The 17109-nt window shown below is 46.8% G+C and overlaps 2 protein-coding genes across 2 annotated transcripts in view; one reads left to right on the forward strand and one right to left on the reverse strand.

Annotated features, from left to right (window-relative positions):
• Nucleotides 1–17109, forward strand: part of UBAP2 (ubiquitin associated protein 2) — a 134666-nt gene that overhangs the window by 105243 nt on the left and 12314 nt on the right. Inside the window, exons 20-22 of the mRNA XM_065407069.1 lie at nt 2797–2992; nt 4391–4482; nt 5456–5506. Of these exons, the coding sequence (XP_065263141.1) occupies nt 2797–2992; nt 4391–4482; nt 5456–5506 (339 nt within the window). The remainder of the gene's footprint in view (nt 1–2796; nt 2993–4390; nt 4483–5455; nt 5507–17109) is intronic.
• Nucleotides 15103–15645, reverse strand: LOC135880278 (interferon beta-like). Its single transcript, XM_065406516.1, has one exon. The coding sequence runs from the start codon at nt 15643–15645 to the stop codon at nt 15103–15105; it is 543 nt and encodes a 180-aa protein (XP_065262588.1).

Genomic DNA, 17109 nt, shown 5'->3' on the forward strand with positions numbered 1-17109 from the left:
AACTGGTTTTGAATTCTATTGTCAGATTTCACCAACCAAATATCAAGTGTGAACTCCTAAAGCACTATTACAGCCTTAACATGGAGTCACAGACAGGCCCCTTGGTAATCTCCTCTATCTTGCCACCCATGCAAGCTTGCCTTTGTGAGAGATGGTCCCTTACACCAAAAGTCAATATTCAGGTTACTCCCAGTCCCAAAAGGCTAGTCACTTACCCAGGTCAATTGCATCTTAAATTCTATATCAAAGACAACACTTGTAGACAATCCTATAATAAACTAATAAAAATAAACGAGTTATTTACAAGGTTAAAGCAGGTAAACATACACACAAATGAGTTAGTTAGAATGATAGAAGCTCCTATTATAAGCAAGCTCTGTAAGTCCTTTAGAGCTAACCCGTACCAAGCACTGGGGATCTTTTGCTTGCCCCTCAGAGTCCAAGCAGCATAAAAGACCCAGTTTCTTCTTGTCAGGGATTTTTATTCCCTTCCTCCCAAAGTTCAAGCTGATGGGATCAACTTATGCACAGGTCTCCTCTTCATGGGGGTGGGAGGAGGAATGCAGTTAACAAAGTCTTTGTCCTTTGATGCTTAACAGTGGCTCATTTGGTTTCAGTTAGTCTTTTTGTGTACAGTACCTAACACCTTCTATAGGAAGCCAGCCTTTACATTAGTTAATGCTTCTTTCCTGTTTGGTGAGTTACACAGTTACAGATGCAATGCAAACACTTAACATTTGTACCCCACGTTATTAGGTTATATTAAGTGAGATTAATACAAGCAACATCCTACAAGCATTTCATAAAGTCTAAACATATTTTTATAAATCGAATACCTATTTTAATAACATTAACACGCAGGTGAGCCAGACTGGTTTCCAGCTATGCATTCATCAGTGTTTAGTTGGGGCCTAGGCATGAGCTGACACCTGGTCTGCCAGTGTCACAATGCCCAGGGACTGAGACAAGTGCTTTATCTCACTAGGGAAGAGGGGCAATTTCCCAGCTCTCTAGTAGTATCAAGAGCTCGTCTCTGGTGCTGATGGCTTGTGATTGATCGGACATAAAAGCTGTCAATGGTCTAGCACTGAATTTTGCCCATCCTATCCCTCAGACAAATGTAGCCACAGAGGAAACTTCCATGTAAGGGAGTAGAGAGAGAGAGACATTTTTGCCACAAGTTGCATTAAAAAGTGGTAGTAAAGTGGCTGTTTGAAGCTGCTCCGAAGTTTTGAGTGTTATTACTAACCTCAGTGGAGTTGTTAGCAGGCAGTGTGCAGGTGACATGCTCTAAGGTGTACGAAGAACGCCATGTAACACATGATTCTGGAATGTGTCGCATGGGTATTACCATCATCTGCATACGTCTGTGTGTTTCTGGTAACAAGGCAACCCGTATTGAACAGATGTGGTTATACTAGTGCTAAATAGAAAGACAGTTGCCGTCTTGCTCTGTGGTGGGCTGCCCCTGTGTATGCAACCCCAAAATGGCCTATGGATTGGTTATGGTTAGTAGAGGGGTTTTCTGTATGGGTTCAGTATATGTAGTAAGTGTGTTAGAAACCATTACATCATCCCTAGTCGGTAAGTACAGTAAAAGCTGTTTTATCCAGCATATTGGGGAAATGGGGGGTGCCAGTTAGTGAAAAATGCCGTTTAACTAAGAGGGAGGGAGTCTGTGTATGGGAGGGGGTACAGGGTGCCGGATCCGGGGGCCGCTCCCCTTAGGCGGCTCCCTGCAAGCGGCGACCTGCCCCAACTGCTCCTAGGCGGCGGCACGGCAGGCAGCTTTGCACTCTGCCCCGGCCCCACCCCCAAGCGCTGGCTCTGCAGCTCCCATTGGCTGGGAACCATGGCCAATGGGAGCTGCGAGGGCAGTGCCAGCGTGCAGAGCTGCCTAGGATCGCCTCCACTGAGGAGCAGCCAGGACAGGTCGCTGCCTGTGGGGAGCCACCCAAGGTGAGCGGCCCCCCCGGATAGGGCACCGCCCTCTCCCACATCCAAACTCCCTCCCAGAGCCCACGCTCTGCACCCCCTCTCGCGCCCCAACCTCCTGCCGGCCCTGCGCCAAGCGGACTATAAACCAGTGTATCAATGAAGATCAGAAATGCTGGTTTATAGAGCTTTCCCGTTGGTGAAGTGCCAGATAAAACAGCTTTTACTGTATCTTGAAATCTCTTACTCAGCAGAACGTTCCCTCTTCCCATTCTCTGCTGAGCTTTAGCTTTGCTGTTATGGCACTTGTGTTGCACTCTACACTATGCTGCAAGCAGTACGCTATCTGGCTTGCATATCAATTTAACACATCTCCTCCACTACCACTAAGGGCATCACAGTTTTTAAGTTTGCATTTCGCTTTTAATTTTTGCAAGTGGCCTGAAGAAATCCTATTAGCAGGGGCCCTTTAAAGCAAATATCCTTTTCCTTAGATAAACTCCTAGACGCTTGCAAAGATCACATAAATGTGACCGTATCTAAGTTAAAAGGATCATTCTGGTGAGAGCCCAAATGACCATAGTTAACATAATAAAAAAGCAACTGAACCACAGATATATAATTCCAACTCAGGCCTGGTGACTTCTCATTCTCATGGCGTAGGTTTATAGAACCTCTTAATGGAATTATAGCCTTTGGCTTACTGGTCCCTGTTGCGTATGTATATAATACAGATGAGAATGCTAGGATTCTCTTGCACATGCTGCTGTTACCTAAAAGGTTGGGTGGTGTTTTTACTCAGGTGTTTTGCAGTGTGGTTTGTCCGCTTTGTGATCCCCATTCTTTTTGTCTCCTTTCTAGCACACCAGTGTGGAGAGCACAGCTTCACTCCAGCCCTCAACAACCTTTTCAACTGCTTCAACCTCAGCCACTAGCACCACATCCTCAGTTGTCAGCATGGCAAGCAGTATGAACACTACAAACAGCCTTGGCCTGAGCGTTACCAGTGTGTCTATGCCAGCTGCTTCTACACGGGCAGCTCCCTTAGTGTCTTCAGGTTCGCAATATTAACAAATCACATGAATAGACAGAGGACTTCAGTCTGCAGGTTGTCAGTTGAGCACCACGCCAGCAATAACTACGCTAAGAAATATACACTCTTTAAAGACTTGCATTTTTCAGCATGCTTTACTTGCTGGCCTATGAAATAAAGTTGCCTGCTTTTATGTGTTGGGAATATTTGATGGGTAATAATTAGCATTTATGTAGCATGTTCCATCTTCAGAAAGCTTTATAGATGATAACCAGAGCTGCTCCTGATTTAGTCAATGTGGACCTGTAGAGAATTGGTTTGCAAACTAAGCAACATGGTCAGCTCTTGGCTTTATTCACATTAGCTTTTACTTCTAACTCTCCCCCTGCAGTCCAAGTTCATGTGGCAGTGTCAGAATCCACTGCAATTCCAGCCTTCATTACCCCATGCCAAAGCATTGCTGTCTCGGTGACTGAGGAGAAGAGGCTCTGGATTCATGCGTTGCCCATGTCACTGCAAACGGCTCTGCTAGGAGAAAGAATGCCCGAAACAGCCAGGGCAGTTCATTTTGTGCGGTGGTGGCGGCTCTCGTCCTTTTCAGAGAAGGGAGATGAGTTGTCTTGTGCTCAAATGGAAGCAGTACTGAAGTTCACTGCTGGCTTTGTAGTCAGCTTTAGCTGCCAAAAGGAAATGTGATGCGTCAGGATATCCCTTAGGGGAAAGTGGTGAAGGAACTGGACATTCTGGCTGAATCATATGCACAAGCGTTTCTCTCTTCCCTTTCCCACTCATACTGCCAGTGGAGATTCTAATTACTGGCCAGACAAAGTGCATTTCTTGCCCCATGGTCCTCAGCACAGCCCTGCTTCATAGCATTATGACCTCTCCTCTTCGCTCTTCCTGGCCATAGCTGAAGCCAGCAGTACCCACAAAAGAGAGCTATGATGCTATTGATGACTAGTGATTTCCATCTGATTGACAGCAGAGCGGAAAGTGAGAGCAGCGAGGTTGCTATCTGTTGCAGTGAGACTGAGGCCTGGACTCTTTCTCTGAAAAGGGACTAGGGGAGGGAGCAATGGGTCCATAACCCTTTCCATCATTTCAGACTCCTACTAACCTGAGAACTAATCCACCAAACCCAGACTGATCTCCGGGATGGAACCATGTTCTTTACCTCTGGGCCTGTGTAGGATCCTTATCTCTTAGTATGTCTGGTCCCTTAGCTAACAGGGTGTCTGTTATCATGTTCAGGCCCTCTTTCAAGTAGTATTAGCTTGCAGTTTTTATTCACCATTCCTCTTAAGCATATCTCTGCTGTCTAGACACTGTGAGTTCAGCCTTCAGGGCAGGCCAACAAACTTGGCTCAGGGCTGAAGCCTTTACTTTGAGGCTTGTTAAAATTTTTGTATTTTGATTCTACAGGCAAAGCTCCCCCCAACCTGCCCCAAGGTGTACCACCCTTGTTGCATAACCAGTATATTGTGGGACCTGGAGGACTCCTGCCTGCCTACCCAGTAAGCAACTTCATTGTAGCTGCCGTAGATTACTTAACTCCTTGGTGCCAATGGGTCCTCCAGACCTGCCGCCATCTATGCCAGCGTGTCTTTTTTTGGCATGTGTTGCGTGTGGAATCCTGGACTCGTTGCACCAGGTGCTGAAGAAGGGTATGGGAAGTATATTCTGTGCAGGTTTGCAATTCATTGCTAAATTCAAAACTGACTGTTTGAAAATCCTTGATTACGGGGTTGATTCTGCTTCCACTGAAAAATGGGAGTTTTGCCATGTACTTTAATGGGATCAGTATTAGGCCCTTTCAGTTGAAATAGAATCATTTGAGTTAAATGTTTGACTTTCTGGGATGGATTGGGCGTGCTGTACTCAAAACCAGCCACGTGTCCTGTCACCTGTATTTTCAGATAGATGTCAGCATGCTTTGGAACAGACTTCATCTCAGTGGCTGCACAGTCCAGTCTCCTCAGTTGGATGCTCTGGCCTACCACTAGTTCTTTTCCTTCTTCACCGAAGGGAGGGAATAGTCATTCCTCAGTTCTAACCTAGAAATGAACGATTGTATCTTGCAAACTTTAAGGCCTGTTCACTGAATCTTGGAGCACCATGTACCAGGGAGCAGTAATAGCAAACAATGCAGTTAAGAAGGTTGATTAGCTCCTAGCTCTGAATGTCTTGTGGTTGTTTCCAGTAAACTGTGTGCCCTTGAGAACTGTACTGACTACACAGTCTTCAGACTTCAAATCTCAGAGTGCTAATGACCATGGAAAATGAGGATTTGTAATTGATATGTCAACCAAACTTTAACTGCGCTAGCCCTTGGAAACAGAATTGTATATATCTTGATAGTACAAGATCTACGATAGCCTGGTGTTTTTAAAATAGGCTGAGTCTAGATTAATCTGTCTTAAAACCCCCAAATTGGCCAATATTAGAGAAAAGTGTTATAACGTTGTTGTATTTTTATCTGTCTTCAAGCAGATCTATGGTTATGACGATCTTCAGATGCTCCAATCCAGGCTGCCAATGGTAAGTAAATGAACCAAATGGCTTGCTTTCACTGTGAGTTAATCTTGTAGTCCTTCTGCCCAGGAGAAACCACTTCAGTTTATGGTGATTTTTAAGAGCTTCCCTTGAGTCTGTCCTACTTCCTTGAAGATGCTGATGTATTCTAGCTGCTCAAGTATCTCCTTTCAGTGCGATTACCTAGAAGGTTTAAGTTCCTTAAGGTTCTTCTTCGAGTAACACACCTACTGCCACTCCACTTCCGGTGCGCATGCGCCTCTCGAGCCCCTGATTGGAGATTTCTAGCTAGCAGTGACCGTTCAGCCCTCACACATGACTTAAGCCTCCTCGTCTCAGGCCATGTTTACACTACGGGGGGAGATCGATCTAAGTCAGGGGTGGGCAAACTTTTTGGCCCGAGGGCCACATCGGGGAATAAAAATTGTATGGTGGGCCATGAATGCTCACAAAATTGGGGTTGGTATGCAGGAAGGGGTGAGGGCTCTGGTTGGGGGTGTAGGCTCTAGGGTGGGGCTGGGGATGAGAGGTTTGGGGTGCAGGAGGGTGCTCCGTGCTGGGATCGAGGGATTTGGAGAGCGGGAGGGGGATATGGGCTGGGACGGGTTTGGGGAGAGGCTCGGGTGCAGGCTCCAAGCAGCGCTTACCTCAAGCGGCTCCCCGAAGCAGTGGCATGTCCTTTCTCCCGCTCCTAGGTGTGGAGCAGCCTGCAACCCTCGGAGTGGGGCCATGCCGCAGATTCTGGGAGCTGTGTGGTGCGGTCCCCGACCTGGCGCCCCGGCTGGAGCCCCGGAGTGGGGCCGAGCCGCGTGGTGCTGCCCCCGACCCAGCTCCCCAGCAGGAACGCACGGGCCAGCTTAAAATGGCTCGTGGGCCAGATCCTGCCCGCGGGCTGTAGTTTGCCCATCCCTGATATAAGTTACGCAACTTCAGCTATGAGAATAATGTAGCTGAAGTCAATGTACTTAGATCTACTTACCACAGGGTCCACACTATGCTATATCGACGGGAGACGCTCTCCCGTCGTCTCCCCTTGCGCTTCTTGTTCAGGTGAAGTACAGGAGTCGATGGGAGAGCGACCTGTGATCAATCGCCACATGTCGATCCTCCGGTAAGTGTAGACGAGCCCTCAGACACCGACGCTACATAGCGGTGAGTGGGTGAACCGCCCTCAGTTCCTTCTCTACTGCCTGGGCCTAGAACGTACTCGGCCTTCTGTTTTTTTATTGCAGTTAGGTAGCTTATAGTTGCAAGTTAGTGTTTAGTATTTACTATAGTTACTTAGTTTTTAGGTGTGAGGACTGTCTTTCTCTTTCCCTCCAGGCAACTTGTCTTGTCTTGGCGGGGCATTACTGGCTTGCCAGGCTTCAAACACTGCCTCTCTTGCTGGGAGGCTATACCGATAAGCGATGGGCACTCCAAATGTTTCTGTTGCCTGGGGCAATCCCATGTCTCCCAGGAGTGTTTCTTCTGCTTGGCACTTAAGTCCAGGGCAAGGAAGAACAGGGAGATAAAGCTCAGACTATTAGCCATGGAACGATCTTTTCAACCATCGTCTGAGCTAGGTCAGGAGATTCTCCCCTCTCCCCCATACATCCATCCCCAGACAGATCCGGCACCCCGTCAGCCTCTGGGCAGGCTTGCCTAAGCAAGAGAAGTCTTTGGAGCTCACTGGGAAGACTCCCAGAAAGAGAAGCAAGGACTCTCACTCTAAGGAGCTATCAGATCCCCGTTGAGATCCTTGGTCTCTGAGAGTATCGTTGAGGCCAAGGACTCTTCCTCCGGTACCGACATGACTGTGAAGCCCCAGAGCTCCAAGAATAAGAAGCACATCTCCGATAGCATACCGGTACCCTCCACCAGTGAGGAAGGCAAGCACAGGATAACATCGAGTTCTGCCATGCCGTCAGTACTGGGGTCCTTTCTAGTACCACAGAAATTGTGATACTCGAGGGACCTCTTGGTGTTGGATGAACCAGAGTCCGTCAGAGTTGTTGACAGGTACTGAGCATCTCTCGGTACCAAGAACTTGGTCTCTGAGTGGCCATCCTGTGGCCCAGGGCTCTCCTCCATCTTCAACAGCTGCCCCCCTCCCTCCACGGGAGGATGTGGAGGAAGACCGCTTCCAAATGGTCTCTTTGACTTGAGTGATGGGTTTTCCTACATACCCATTTGGGAATTGCCTTTTGGCCAGCTGCAGGGAGGACCTTGTAGGTCACCAAGGGAAATGGAACCAGCCTTGCATACTAAACACACTTTCTTCTGGAGCCCTGCAATGGCTATATTGGGACCCATGGGCCAACTGTCAGTAGCAATGTACCAAACCATTGGTACAGTCCCTCAGGGAGACGAGGATTTCATATCTTCCCCTCCCCATCGACCACCCCCACAGGAGGAGACATTTGAGGAGCAGGAGGGTAGGGCAGATAAAGAAGCCACCCCTTAGACTCCCATTTCATTGTCGTTGCTGGATGAGGCCTTTATGCCTCCACTACCTTCCATGGCCGACGACTTCAGGCAGCTTCAGGACCTCATTAGAAGGGTAGCAGACACTCAGCTGATCACTCTGGAGGAAGTCAAGGATCTGCAACACAAACTGCTCAATATTTTGCAGTCCGCTTCACCCTCCAGAGTGGTGCTACCTATTAATGAGGCTCTCCTCACCTGGGTAAGATGGTGTAGCAAGCGCCTGCCACTATTCCACCAATGTGCAAAAAGGTGGATAAGAAACACTACGTGTGCTTAAGGATTCTGACCACCACCTAACTCCCTAGTAGTTGATGCAGTGAATGAACGGGGTAGGCAGCAATTTTCAAGTTCTACCCTCATGACAAGGGCCAAAAGCAGCTGGATCTCTTTGGATGAAAGTCATACTTGTCCTCAACCCTGCAGTTCCGGATCACAAACTATCAGGCGGTCATAGCCAAATACTACTTGACTAATTACAACAGGCTTGCAGCCTTTATTGAAAGCTGGCACATGACTGTGAGGAGCAATTCCAGTCCATAGTTATGGAGTTGTTGCAAGTGTCCTTTATATGCTGTAGGCACTGCTGCCAGCTCTATCTCCATAGCGGGGTAGTTATGCTCAGGATGTCATGGCTCCAACTTTCAGGGTTTCCAAGAGAGGTTCAAAACACAGTAGAGGATTTCTCCTTCTCAGAGACAATGAATGACTCCCGGCACACGTTGAAGGGTTCCAGGGCTGCCCTGTGTTCCCTGGGCATTGGACACACCTACGAGCAAGAAACGTTTCAGTAGTTTCAGAGTGCCCAGAGGTCATGCCCTACTCAGTTGTTGGGGTACCCTAGACCTTGGGAAGGTCTCAGAAAGAGGGAGAGATTTCAGAGGAAGATAGCTGCCCAACTGCCCTCCATGACCATCCAGGTGTCATCTAAACAGCAGTTTTGATAGGTTGGTCAGGGGTTCAAATCCTCCCACTCCTCTGGATGTACAGTTGTGCCTTTTAGCCCACTTCCTTCCCTTTGGGGACTACCTTGTCCATTTTCACCAGGAACCACAGACCAGTGGGTCTTGGAGGTCCTAACATTTGAGCTATACCATCCATTTTATGTCACACACTCCCTTCCACTCCCCTTCCCATTCCTCTTCAGGGATCCCTCTCATGAGCTTCTGTTGAGGCAAGAGGTGGACTCTCTCCTCTGATAGGAGCAGTAGAACTGGTCCCCTTCCCTTCTATTCAAAATATTTCCTCGTGCCAAAGGAGGATGGAGGTTGGAGGCCGATCGTAGATCTAAGGCTATTGAACAAGTTTGTAAAGCCTCAGAAGTTCAGGCTGGTGATTCTGGCAACTATAATTCCTTTAATTGCTTTTTGGCCCTCGATTTACAAGACGCCGACTTTCCATATAACTATTCGCCCACTGCACAGGAAATACCTACTATTCACAATGGGCCAAGATCATTTCCTGCATCAAGTGCTCCCCTTCAGCCTATCCTCGGCCTCAAGGATGTTTTTAAAGGTTCTAGCAGGTATGGTGGCTTTCCTTCAGCAGGAAGTGATCCTGGTCTTCCCATACCCTGCTCCTTTGAGGCAGTGCTGGTTTCCACCCACATGGCTCTTGCTCTGTTCCAGGAATTGGGCCTACAGCTGAAAATAAATAAATCAATATTGGTACCGGTACAAAGGATACAGTTTATAGGGGTGTACTTGGACTCATTGACAGTCAAAGTGTACCTCCGTTTAGACAGATTTGTGATCTTGTCAAGTCTGGCAGAACATTTCAGGGGACCACGATAAGGAATTGTCTTCAACTCTTGGGCCATATGGTAGCTTACACCCTTGTGGCCAATCTCGTAAGGCTGTGCCTCCACTGCGTCCAGGATTGGTTCAGAACAACCGACTCTTTGAGGAGACACACCTTGGACAGACAGGTGACTGTCCCCTTGCATATAAAGAACTCTCTAAACTGGCGGAAGAAGCAACTCCACGTCTGTGCGGGCGTCCCTTTCTGTCACCCAACCCTGTCAGTGACTCTCTAACTGACACATCCCTTTTACGTTGGGGAGCCCACCTGGAGACACGGTTCAGGGCAGATGGACAGACCATGAGGCCAGTCTCCACATCAGCCTATTGGAGATCAGGGCAGTCAGAAACACTTACCTCCATTTCCTGCCCCTCATCAGGGGCAAGGCAATCAGGGTCATGACAGACAGCCCATCGTTCATGTTCTACAGCAACAAACAGGAAGGAGCAAGATCCCCGCCTTGTGCTCTGAAGCCATAGAGCTCTGGAACGGGTGTATAGTCCACTATGTCCAGCTTTCAGCAGTCTCTCTCTCAGGTATCTAGAACATCACAGCCAATGCCCTCAGCAGACACTTCTCCCATGACTATGAATGGGAGCTGGACATTCAGGTTCTCCACAGCATATTTCAGATGGGGACTGCCAGAGGCTGATATCTTCACCACTTCCAGGAACAGGAAGTGCCCTCTCTTTTTGACTTTCTTCTACCAGGGAAGAAGAGTCTGTTCTATGCCTTTCCCCCAACACCCCTAAATCTAAATGTGCTGAACAAGATCAGGCAGGACAAGGCCAGAGTTATCCTCATAGTATCTACCTGACTGAGATAAGCCTGGTACCTTTACCTCCTTCAACTATGTGTCTATCCATCAATCAAGCTCCTGACCATGCCTCATCTCCTGTCTCATGATGTGGGTTGCACGTATCGCCGTAACCGAGCAGTTCTATGCCTCAGGGTGTGGCTCCTGGATGGTTCTTGGCAATAGAGGCTTCCTGCTTTACGGAGGTGCAACAGGTGTTTGTTAAACAGTAGAAAACATCAGCCCACACTACCTGCCTGCAGCAATGGAAGAGATTTGTTCATTGGTGTGGTCGTTGTTACCTCCAGCCTGGATTGGTTCCCCTTTCCCTCCTCCTAGATTACCTGCTGAATCTGAAGACATCTGGGAGATCCATCAGTCCAGTCAAGGTACACCTAGCCGCCTTTCATTTTCTGGTTGAGGGAGTCTTTTTGCTCACCTGGTATAGTCCAGATTTATTAAGGGTCTGGGTAATCTCTTTCCCCCACATTAGACACCCCACTCCATCCTCAGACCTCAACCCTGGTTCTGAGACCTCCATTTGAACCAATGGTAACCTGCTCCCTATTTCATTTATCTGTGAAGATGGTCTTCCTAATTGCCATCATGTTGGCTCATAGGATGAGATTGGAGCCTTGATGGCAGATTCCTCCTCCCCCTCCCCCCATATTAATCTTTAATGATACGGTCTCTTTATGCCACATCCTGAGTTCCTACCAAAGGGTACATCAGATTTGTATCTTAACCAGTCTGTCTGTCTACTACCATAGCAGTATTTTTTCCTGAAACATTATCCTTCTCAGCTGGAATCCTATTTTCATAATCTGGACATTTGAAAGCAGTTTAGGATATTGCCTAGACTTCGCATCTCCTTTTCAGCTAGATCTAAAGGGGGTCCTAGCTCTGCTCAGACTTTTGAAATGGATACTTTCCCTGTTAAGAGTCTGCAAGTTGTCAGCCCCCCCCCCCTCCTCCTCCCCTAGGATGAGAGCACATTCAGCCAGACCACAGGCAACATCTACTGCATTTTTAAGAGTGCTCCAGTACTAGAGATGTGTAGAGCTGCTTCTTGGACTTCAGTCCATACATTTCCAAAGCATTACTCCTTGCTCTATGCCATCAGATACGACGGGGCACTTGGCTTTGCAATACTACCTTCAGTTCTGGACTCTGATCCGAAGTTCCCTCTTTCTTCTGGGGATGCTGCTTGGAAGTCACCTGAAGTGAAGCACCCATAGGGATGCTACTCCAAGAAGGAAGAGTTACTCACCCCGTGCAGTAACTGGTTCTTCAAGATGTGTGTCCCTCTGTGTGCTCCACTCTCCAGCCTCCTTCGCCATTGCTGCTGTCGTTCCCTAGGGAAAGCCTGGGTAGAGAAGGAACTGAGGGTGGTTTGCCTGCACATCTCTTATATAGCTTCGCACTCTGCCACAAGGAGGCATAGGGTGCATGCACAGTCGTGCACTGCTCACTAGAAATCTCCGATCAAGAACTCAAGAAGTGCATGCAGCCCTGAAGTGGAGCACCAATAGGGAACACATCTCGAAACACGACAGTTACTGCACACGGTGAGTAACCCTTCCTTTTTCCACATCACAAATTGAACAGAAATTAAAGTGCGCTCCTTATCGGTGAGTGGTGAAACCTTCTCTGGTAGGTATAAGAGAATCTGGCCGGTTTTGTGGCTGTTGCTAATTCCGAGCTGTGGTGAAATTGGCCAGATTGTGTTAAATTTCACATTGGGTTCTTCGGCTGTGGGTCTGGATCATCTGTTGCTGGGATTGAGAGTGAACATCTGCCTGAGCAGCAACAAGAATCTTGTGACTATCAGTGAGGCGCAAGAAGTGGAGCCCCAACTGAAAATGGCAGTGCTGTTGTACTGTAAATGTCGGCCTGTTCAGGAAAGCAGAGAGTACCAGAGGTGACAGAGGAAAGACCAAAAGGACAGAGCAAGAGTGCCGCTGTTCCCCCTCTTAGTCACAAGACAGGGTTGTGCAGAGAGGATTGGGGGAGTTTCCTGCCCTTCTTTCAGCATCGAGAGGATGGGGGCGAGTGTGGTGCAGATAGTTGTAAAACAGATTGAGGCAGGGTTTGGTTTTTAGTCAGGAAGGGGAGCTGGCTTCTCACCAAGGTTTCCAGGGGTAGTGACATCTTTCACATCAAGCCTCATGCGTCACAACATCAGTGAAATAATTGGGGGCTTCGAATTACATTTTCAGACTTGGGGGGAAAGCACGCAAAAAAGTTTAGCTGCCCTTGTATTGACCCCCTTACAACCAGCAGCCCCGAGCCAGACTCTGCCTGTGGCAACCGTTCCAAGAAGTGGGTGTCTGGCGAAGAGGGCTTGGTGGTGCTCCTGCAGCCAGGTGGGGAGAGGAATAGACTGCCAGGAGACTACAGTCCTCTTGCTGGGATCACCAGGCATTGGGACTAAACAAGGGGAAGGCCAAAGGATGGACACTGAATGTATTCGTCTGTGCTCTTAGTAGCTGTGAAGCCTTATAAGGCAATTACATGCTTTCTTTAGTAATATGTGGAAAACGCATGCAATTGGGAGGCGCTGGACAGCTTAGAATAATCATTGTCTGCTGTTTTGTGGCTTCCTGACTTGCCCAGCTTCCAAACATCCAGGAAGTTGGCAAACATAAAGACCATATTCAAACTTATTGTCATCTGGGCCTAAGCTCTCTGTTAGATTGAACTGTCCTACAAGCCAGGAAACAAAGCTTGGTGTATCTCATGGGTGAACAAAACCTGTTTTTAAATATGGGAAAGAGAGCCAAGGACACTAATTTCTTTCCCCTGGGGAAGGGCAGGGTGGGATAGCTCAGTGGTTTGAGCATTGGCCTGCTAAACCCAGTGTTGAGAGTTCAATCCTTGAGGGGGCCACTTAGGGATCTGGGGCAAAAATCTGTCTGGGGATTGGTCCTGCTTTGAGCAGGGGGTTGGACTAGATGACCTCCTGAGGTCCCTTCCAACCCTGATCTTCTATGATTCTAGGGTTAAAATATTAAAATGTTCCAGCAATGGATAGGAAAACCAGAGAATTCATTTTTCATTCATATTGCATGCACACATGGGTCCCAGAGCAGGGGCTTAGCAAAAATGGAGAAATGGGTTTTTTTCCTTTCCCTTGATCTCTGCTGGTGGGGATTCCCTCAAACAAACCAGCATGAAAAGGCACCCCGAGAGCCTTTCCTACAGGACCCAGAGCCCAACTAACCATAGCATCTTGGCTTCTATTTGTGTCCTCCTTGTCTTGGTCTGAGTATGGGAAGAGTCTTTAAAAATAATGTAAAATGTTTATGTTCAGCATAGCTAAAGAACACCCTGTTGCATTCCCTGGCAATGCTTGTCCTCTTTTGACTCACGACCTGATTTTTCACACATCTTCCACCCCTTGTGGATCTGGTGATATCCAGGAAGTCTCTAATTTTGCTTCCAATTTCCATCCATTATGATTCTGCCCTACCTTTGTTTTCCCTGAAAACTATTATTTCCGGTCAGATCATATTGTGTCTGTCTTCTGTGTCTTTCCTTAGATCAGTGATACTCCGACTGAGGCTCACAAGCTGCAAGTGGCTCTTTAATGTGTCTCCTGCGGCTTTGTAGCACATGATAGTAAAAGAGTGTGATTTAATTAACCAATCAGGATGCTTTTACAATGTTGTTAAGCAATTGTAATTGATAAAATAATACTTGGTCAGTCATTTTGCTGTGAGAATTTTATTTTTATATATATAAAGTAAATGAAACAGTGAATTCACCCTACTGTGGTTCTTTTGGGTAATGTTAATCGCTAATTTGGTTCCTTGAATCACTGAGGTCTGAGTGTCACTGCCTTAGATCAGTACAAGCTACATTCAGCTCATAAACATTATGTGAGGCTCACAAGAGCATATGCAACAGACTACAGTCATTCCAACCAGTTCCTCAATTTTTTTAGCCATTCTTTTATTTTAAATATATAAATAAATAAATATAAATGTGACAGTCTCCATTCCCACAATCAGGAGAAGTTTGACAATGCACAAAGAAAATAAATAGTTATAAATATATAAATATAGATGTGACAGTCTCCATTCCCACAATCAGGAGAAGTTTGACAATGCACAAAGACAATAAATAGTTATAAATATATAAATATAGATGTGACCGTCTCCATTCCCACAATCAGGAGAAGTTTGACAATGCATAAAGAAAATAAATAACAATTGCAAAATATTTTCCCCCTCCACCTGTGTTTGGCCTCTAAACTATTTCTTAGCTTTTGGATGAGACTTCGTACACAGTACATGAAGTACATTCATATAGTTCTGTAGCTTTTTTCCTCTTCAGAGCATTTTAAACAATCAGCCCCACCTGCTGAAGTTTATGGTATAATCCCCATTTTACCGATGGCAAACGGAGTCAAATACATTGACTTGAAAAGCGTCACAAAGTCCATCTTAGAGTTTAAGCTTGAGGTCAGATGGTTTCCTGCTCCCAGTTCGCTGCGTCACCCAAACTTCTCAAAGGTTCATAGTAAAATGTTTGTCGCCTACTTTTTCATCCTAACTGTGAGCTTGTCAATACGTTGAAAACACCTCTGCCCTTCCTCTCTGACAATCTCCCAGGCACAGGTGCTGTATTTCTTCTCCTTAAGAAAATCTTGGATCCTCTGGAAGTATTTCTTCAGTCTCCGAATGTTGGCCCCGGCCTTTGTAGGTAGGCATGTCTCGAGGCGTTCGGTCTGCAGAGCGAGCCCATTTAGGAACCTCGCCACGTTTCTTCTTTCCCAGCCAGTTTGGGTCAGGTTCCCGCTGAAGATGCCGAAGAGCTGCTGGAGAATTTCATGGATGGCCATCTTGGCATGTTGTTGAAATTTGGGCTTCAGAACCTTCTCAGGAAACTGGAAGGCTGTCTTGTCTTCCAGACACTCCAAAGGAAACTTCCCACCCATGTTTTGCAGCAGCTGTAGACTGTACCAGTTAAATTTGCTTTGCTGGTGACGAAGCAGGTTACAGTCCAGCGACATGACTCCAGCGGAGAACAGCAGTACCAGGCAAATCTGCCACAGGAATCCTTGAGACTTGGTAGCCATGATGATAACGTTTCACACAGCTTATGCCAGAGTACTTGTAGCTTGTTAGATGTCTGCGGTCTACTGTGCATGCCTTCCATGTCCCTGAATTTATTTGGTGGGATGTTGTTCCTTTCATCATTTTTTGATTCTCTAAAATTTCCCTGTTTTCATTTTCACTTTCCAACTGGCGACGTAAGTGTCTTCTGAGACTTCCATACCAATGTCCATGTTTCCCCCAGGGGATGTTAAACATCTCCTCTCTGTGCAGCATTATTAGAGACCCTGGGTGTTTGACCTCTGACCTTTGTGTGCTCTGTGCAGCATGTACTGCTAAACTACGCTCTGAAATATTTAAACAGCTCAGGCACTAGGGTTCTTAATCATAGTAATATAGCCTAAGGTGCTGAATCTTTCAGATCTGAATGAGTCTGTTCTCTTTGACTGTGGAACCCCAATTATTTCTGACTCCTGAACCCCAAGAATTTTCCATACAGTTTTGTTTTTTCAATAGGAAATCTGAATTCTTTCAGGCATGTGACATAGACATATGACTGCAGCCTTCGTACCTGTCAAACTCTGAAGCTGAGCAGGGATACATGGTATTGGTATTGGAATTCCAGATCTTTGAAGAGATCTGAGCGCTCTGTAGGGAGCGCTGTTGGTGATTCAGTAGGAGTCAGGTTCACCCTTAGGTATTAGAGGACCTTGCTTGGAGGAGGCCCCTTGGTGGAAAGAATGTAATTACTCCTCTTGGGGAAAGTGTGGGGGCCTGTCTCAGTGCTTGCTGGGCCCAGTCTGGACACTGTGGTGCGCTTCCCTTTGAGTCTCTGTTGCACCAGTGTCTGAGTGTGTATATATAGTGTCTCAGGGTCATTGTACTGTTGGCAATGCTGCCTTTCAGATGAGCTGCAAAACCAATGTGTTGACCATTTGAGGTCATTACAAATCCTGAAGTAACCTCTACAAAGGATTGAGGTGATATCCTTTTTGGTTTTTGGCCAGATTCTGAATGAGGCTGTTACATTCTACCTCTGTAAATTCCTACTTTTAAATTGAAATATGTTTAATAGTAGGCTGGTGGAACACAGTATGAACATATAATATTCAAGATAGTCCAGGGAGATTTTCTTTGTAGCTAAAGGACCACTGTCAGGTGTTTCAGGCTCTAAATTGTAGGCTTTCTTTTTAAATGTCTTATAAAATATGTTGTATGTAGTGTTGTTGTAGCTATATCGGTCCCAGGATAGTAGAGAGAGAAGGTAGGTCAGGTCCAACTTCTCTTGATGAGAGAGAAGGTTTTGAGCTTACACAGTGAAAGCTTCTTTCTTTCACCAACAGAAGTTGGTCCAATAAGATATTATCTCACCCTCCTTATCTTTATAAAATATATTGAATACAGTAGAACCCCATTTATCTGACCCTTCATTCCGGCTCTCCGTATTAACCGAACAACCAGCACACGCAGGTCCAGAAGCGGGAGAC

Source organism: Emys orbicularis, chromosome 6 (assembly GCF_028017835.1).
Source record: "Emys orbicularis isolate rEmyOrb1 chromosome 6, rEmyOrb1.hap1, whole genome shotgun sequence".
Taxonomy (NCBI): Eukaryota; Metazoa; Chordata; order Testudines; family Emydidae; genus Emys; species Emys orbicularis.

Coding starts and splice junctions, on each gene's coding strand:
- LOC135880278 (XM_065406516.1), bottom strand. CDS start 15,645: ATGGCTACCAAGTCTCAAGGATTCCTGTGGCAGATTTGCCTGGTACTG.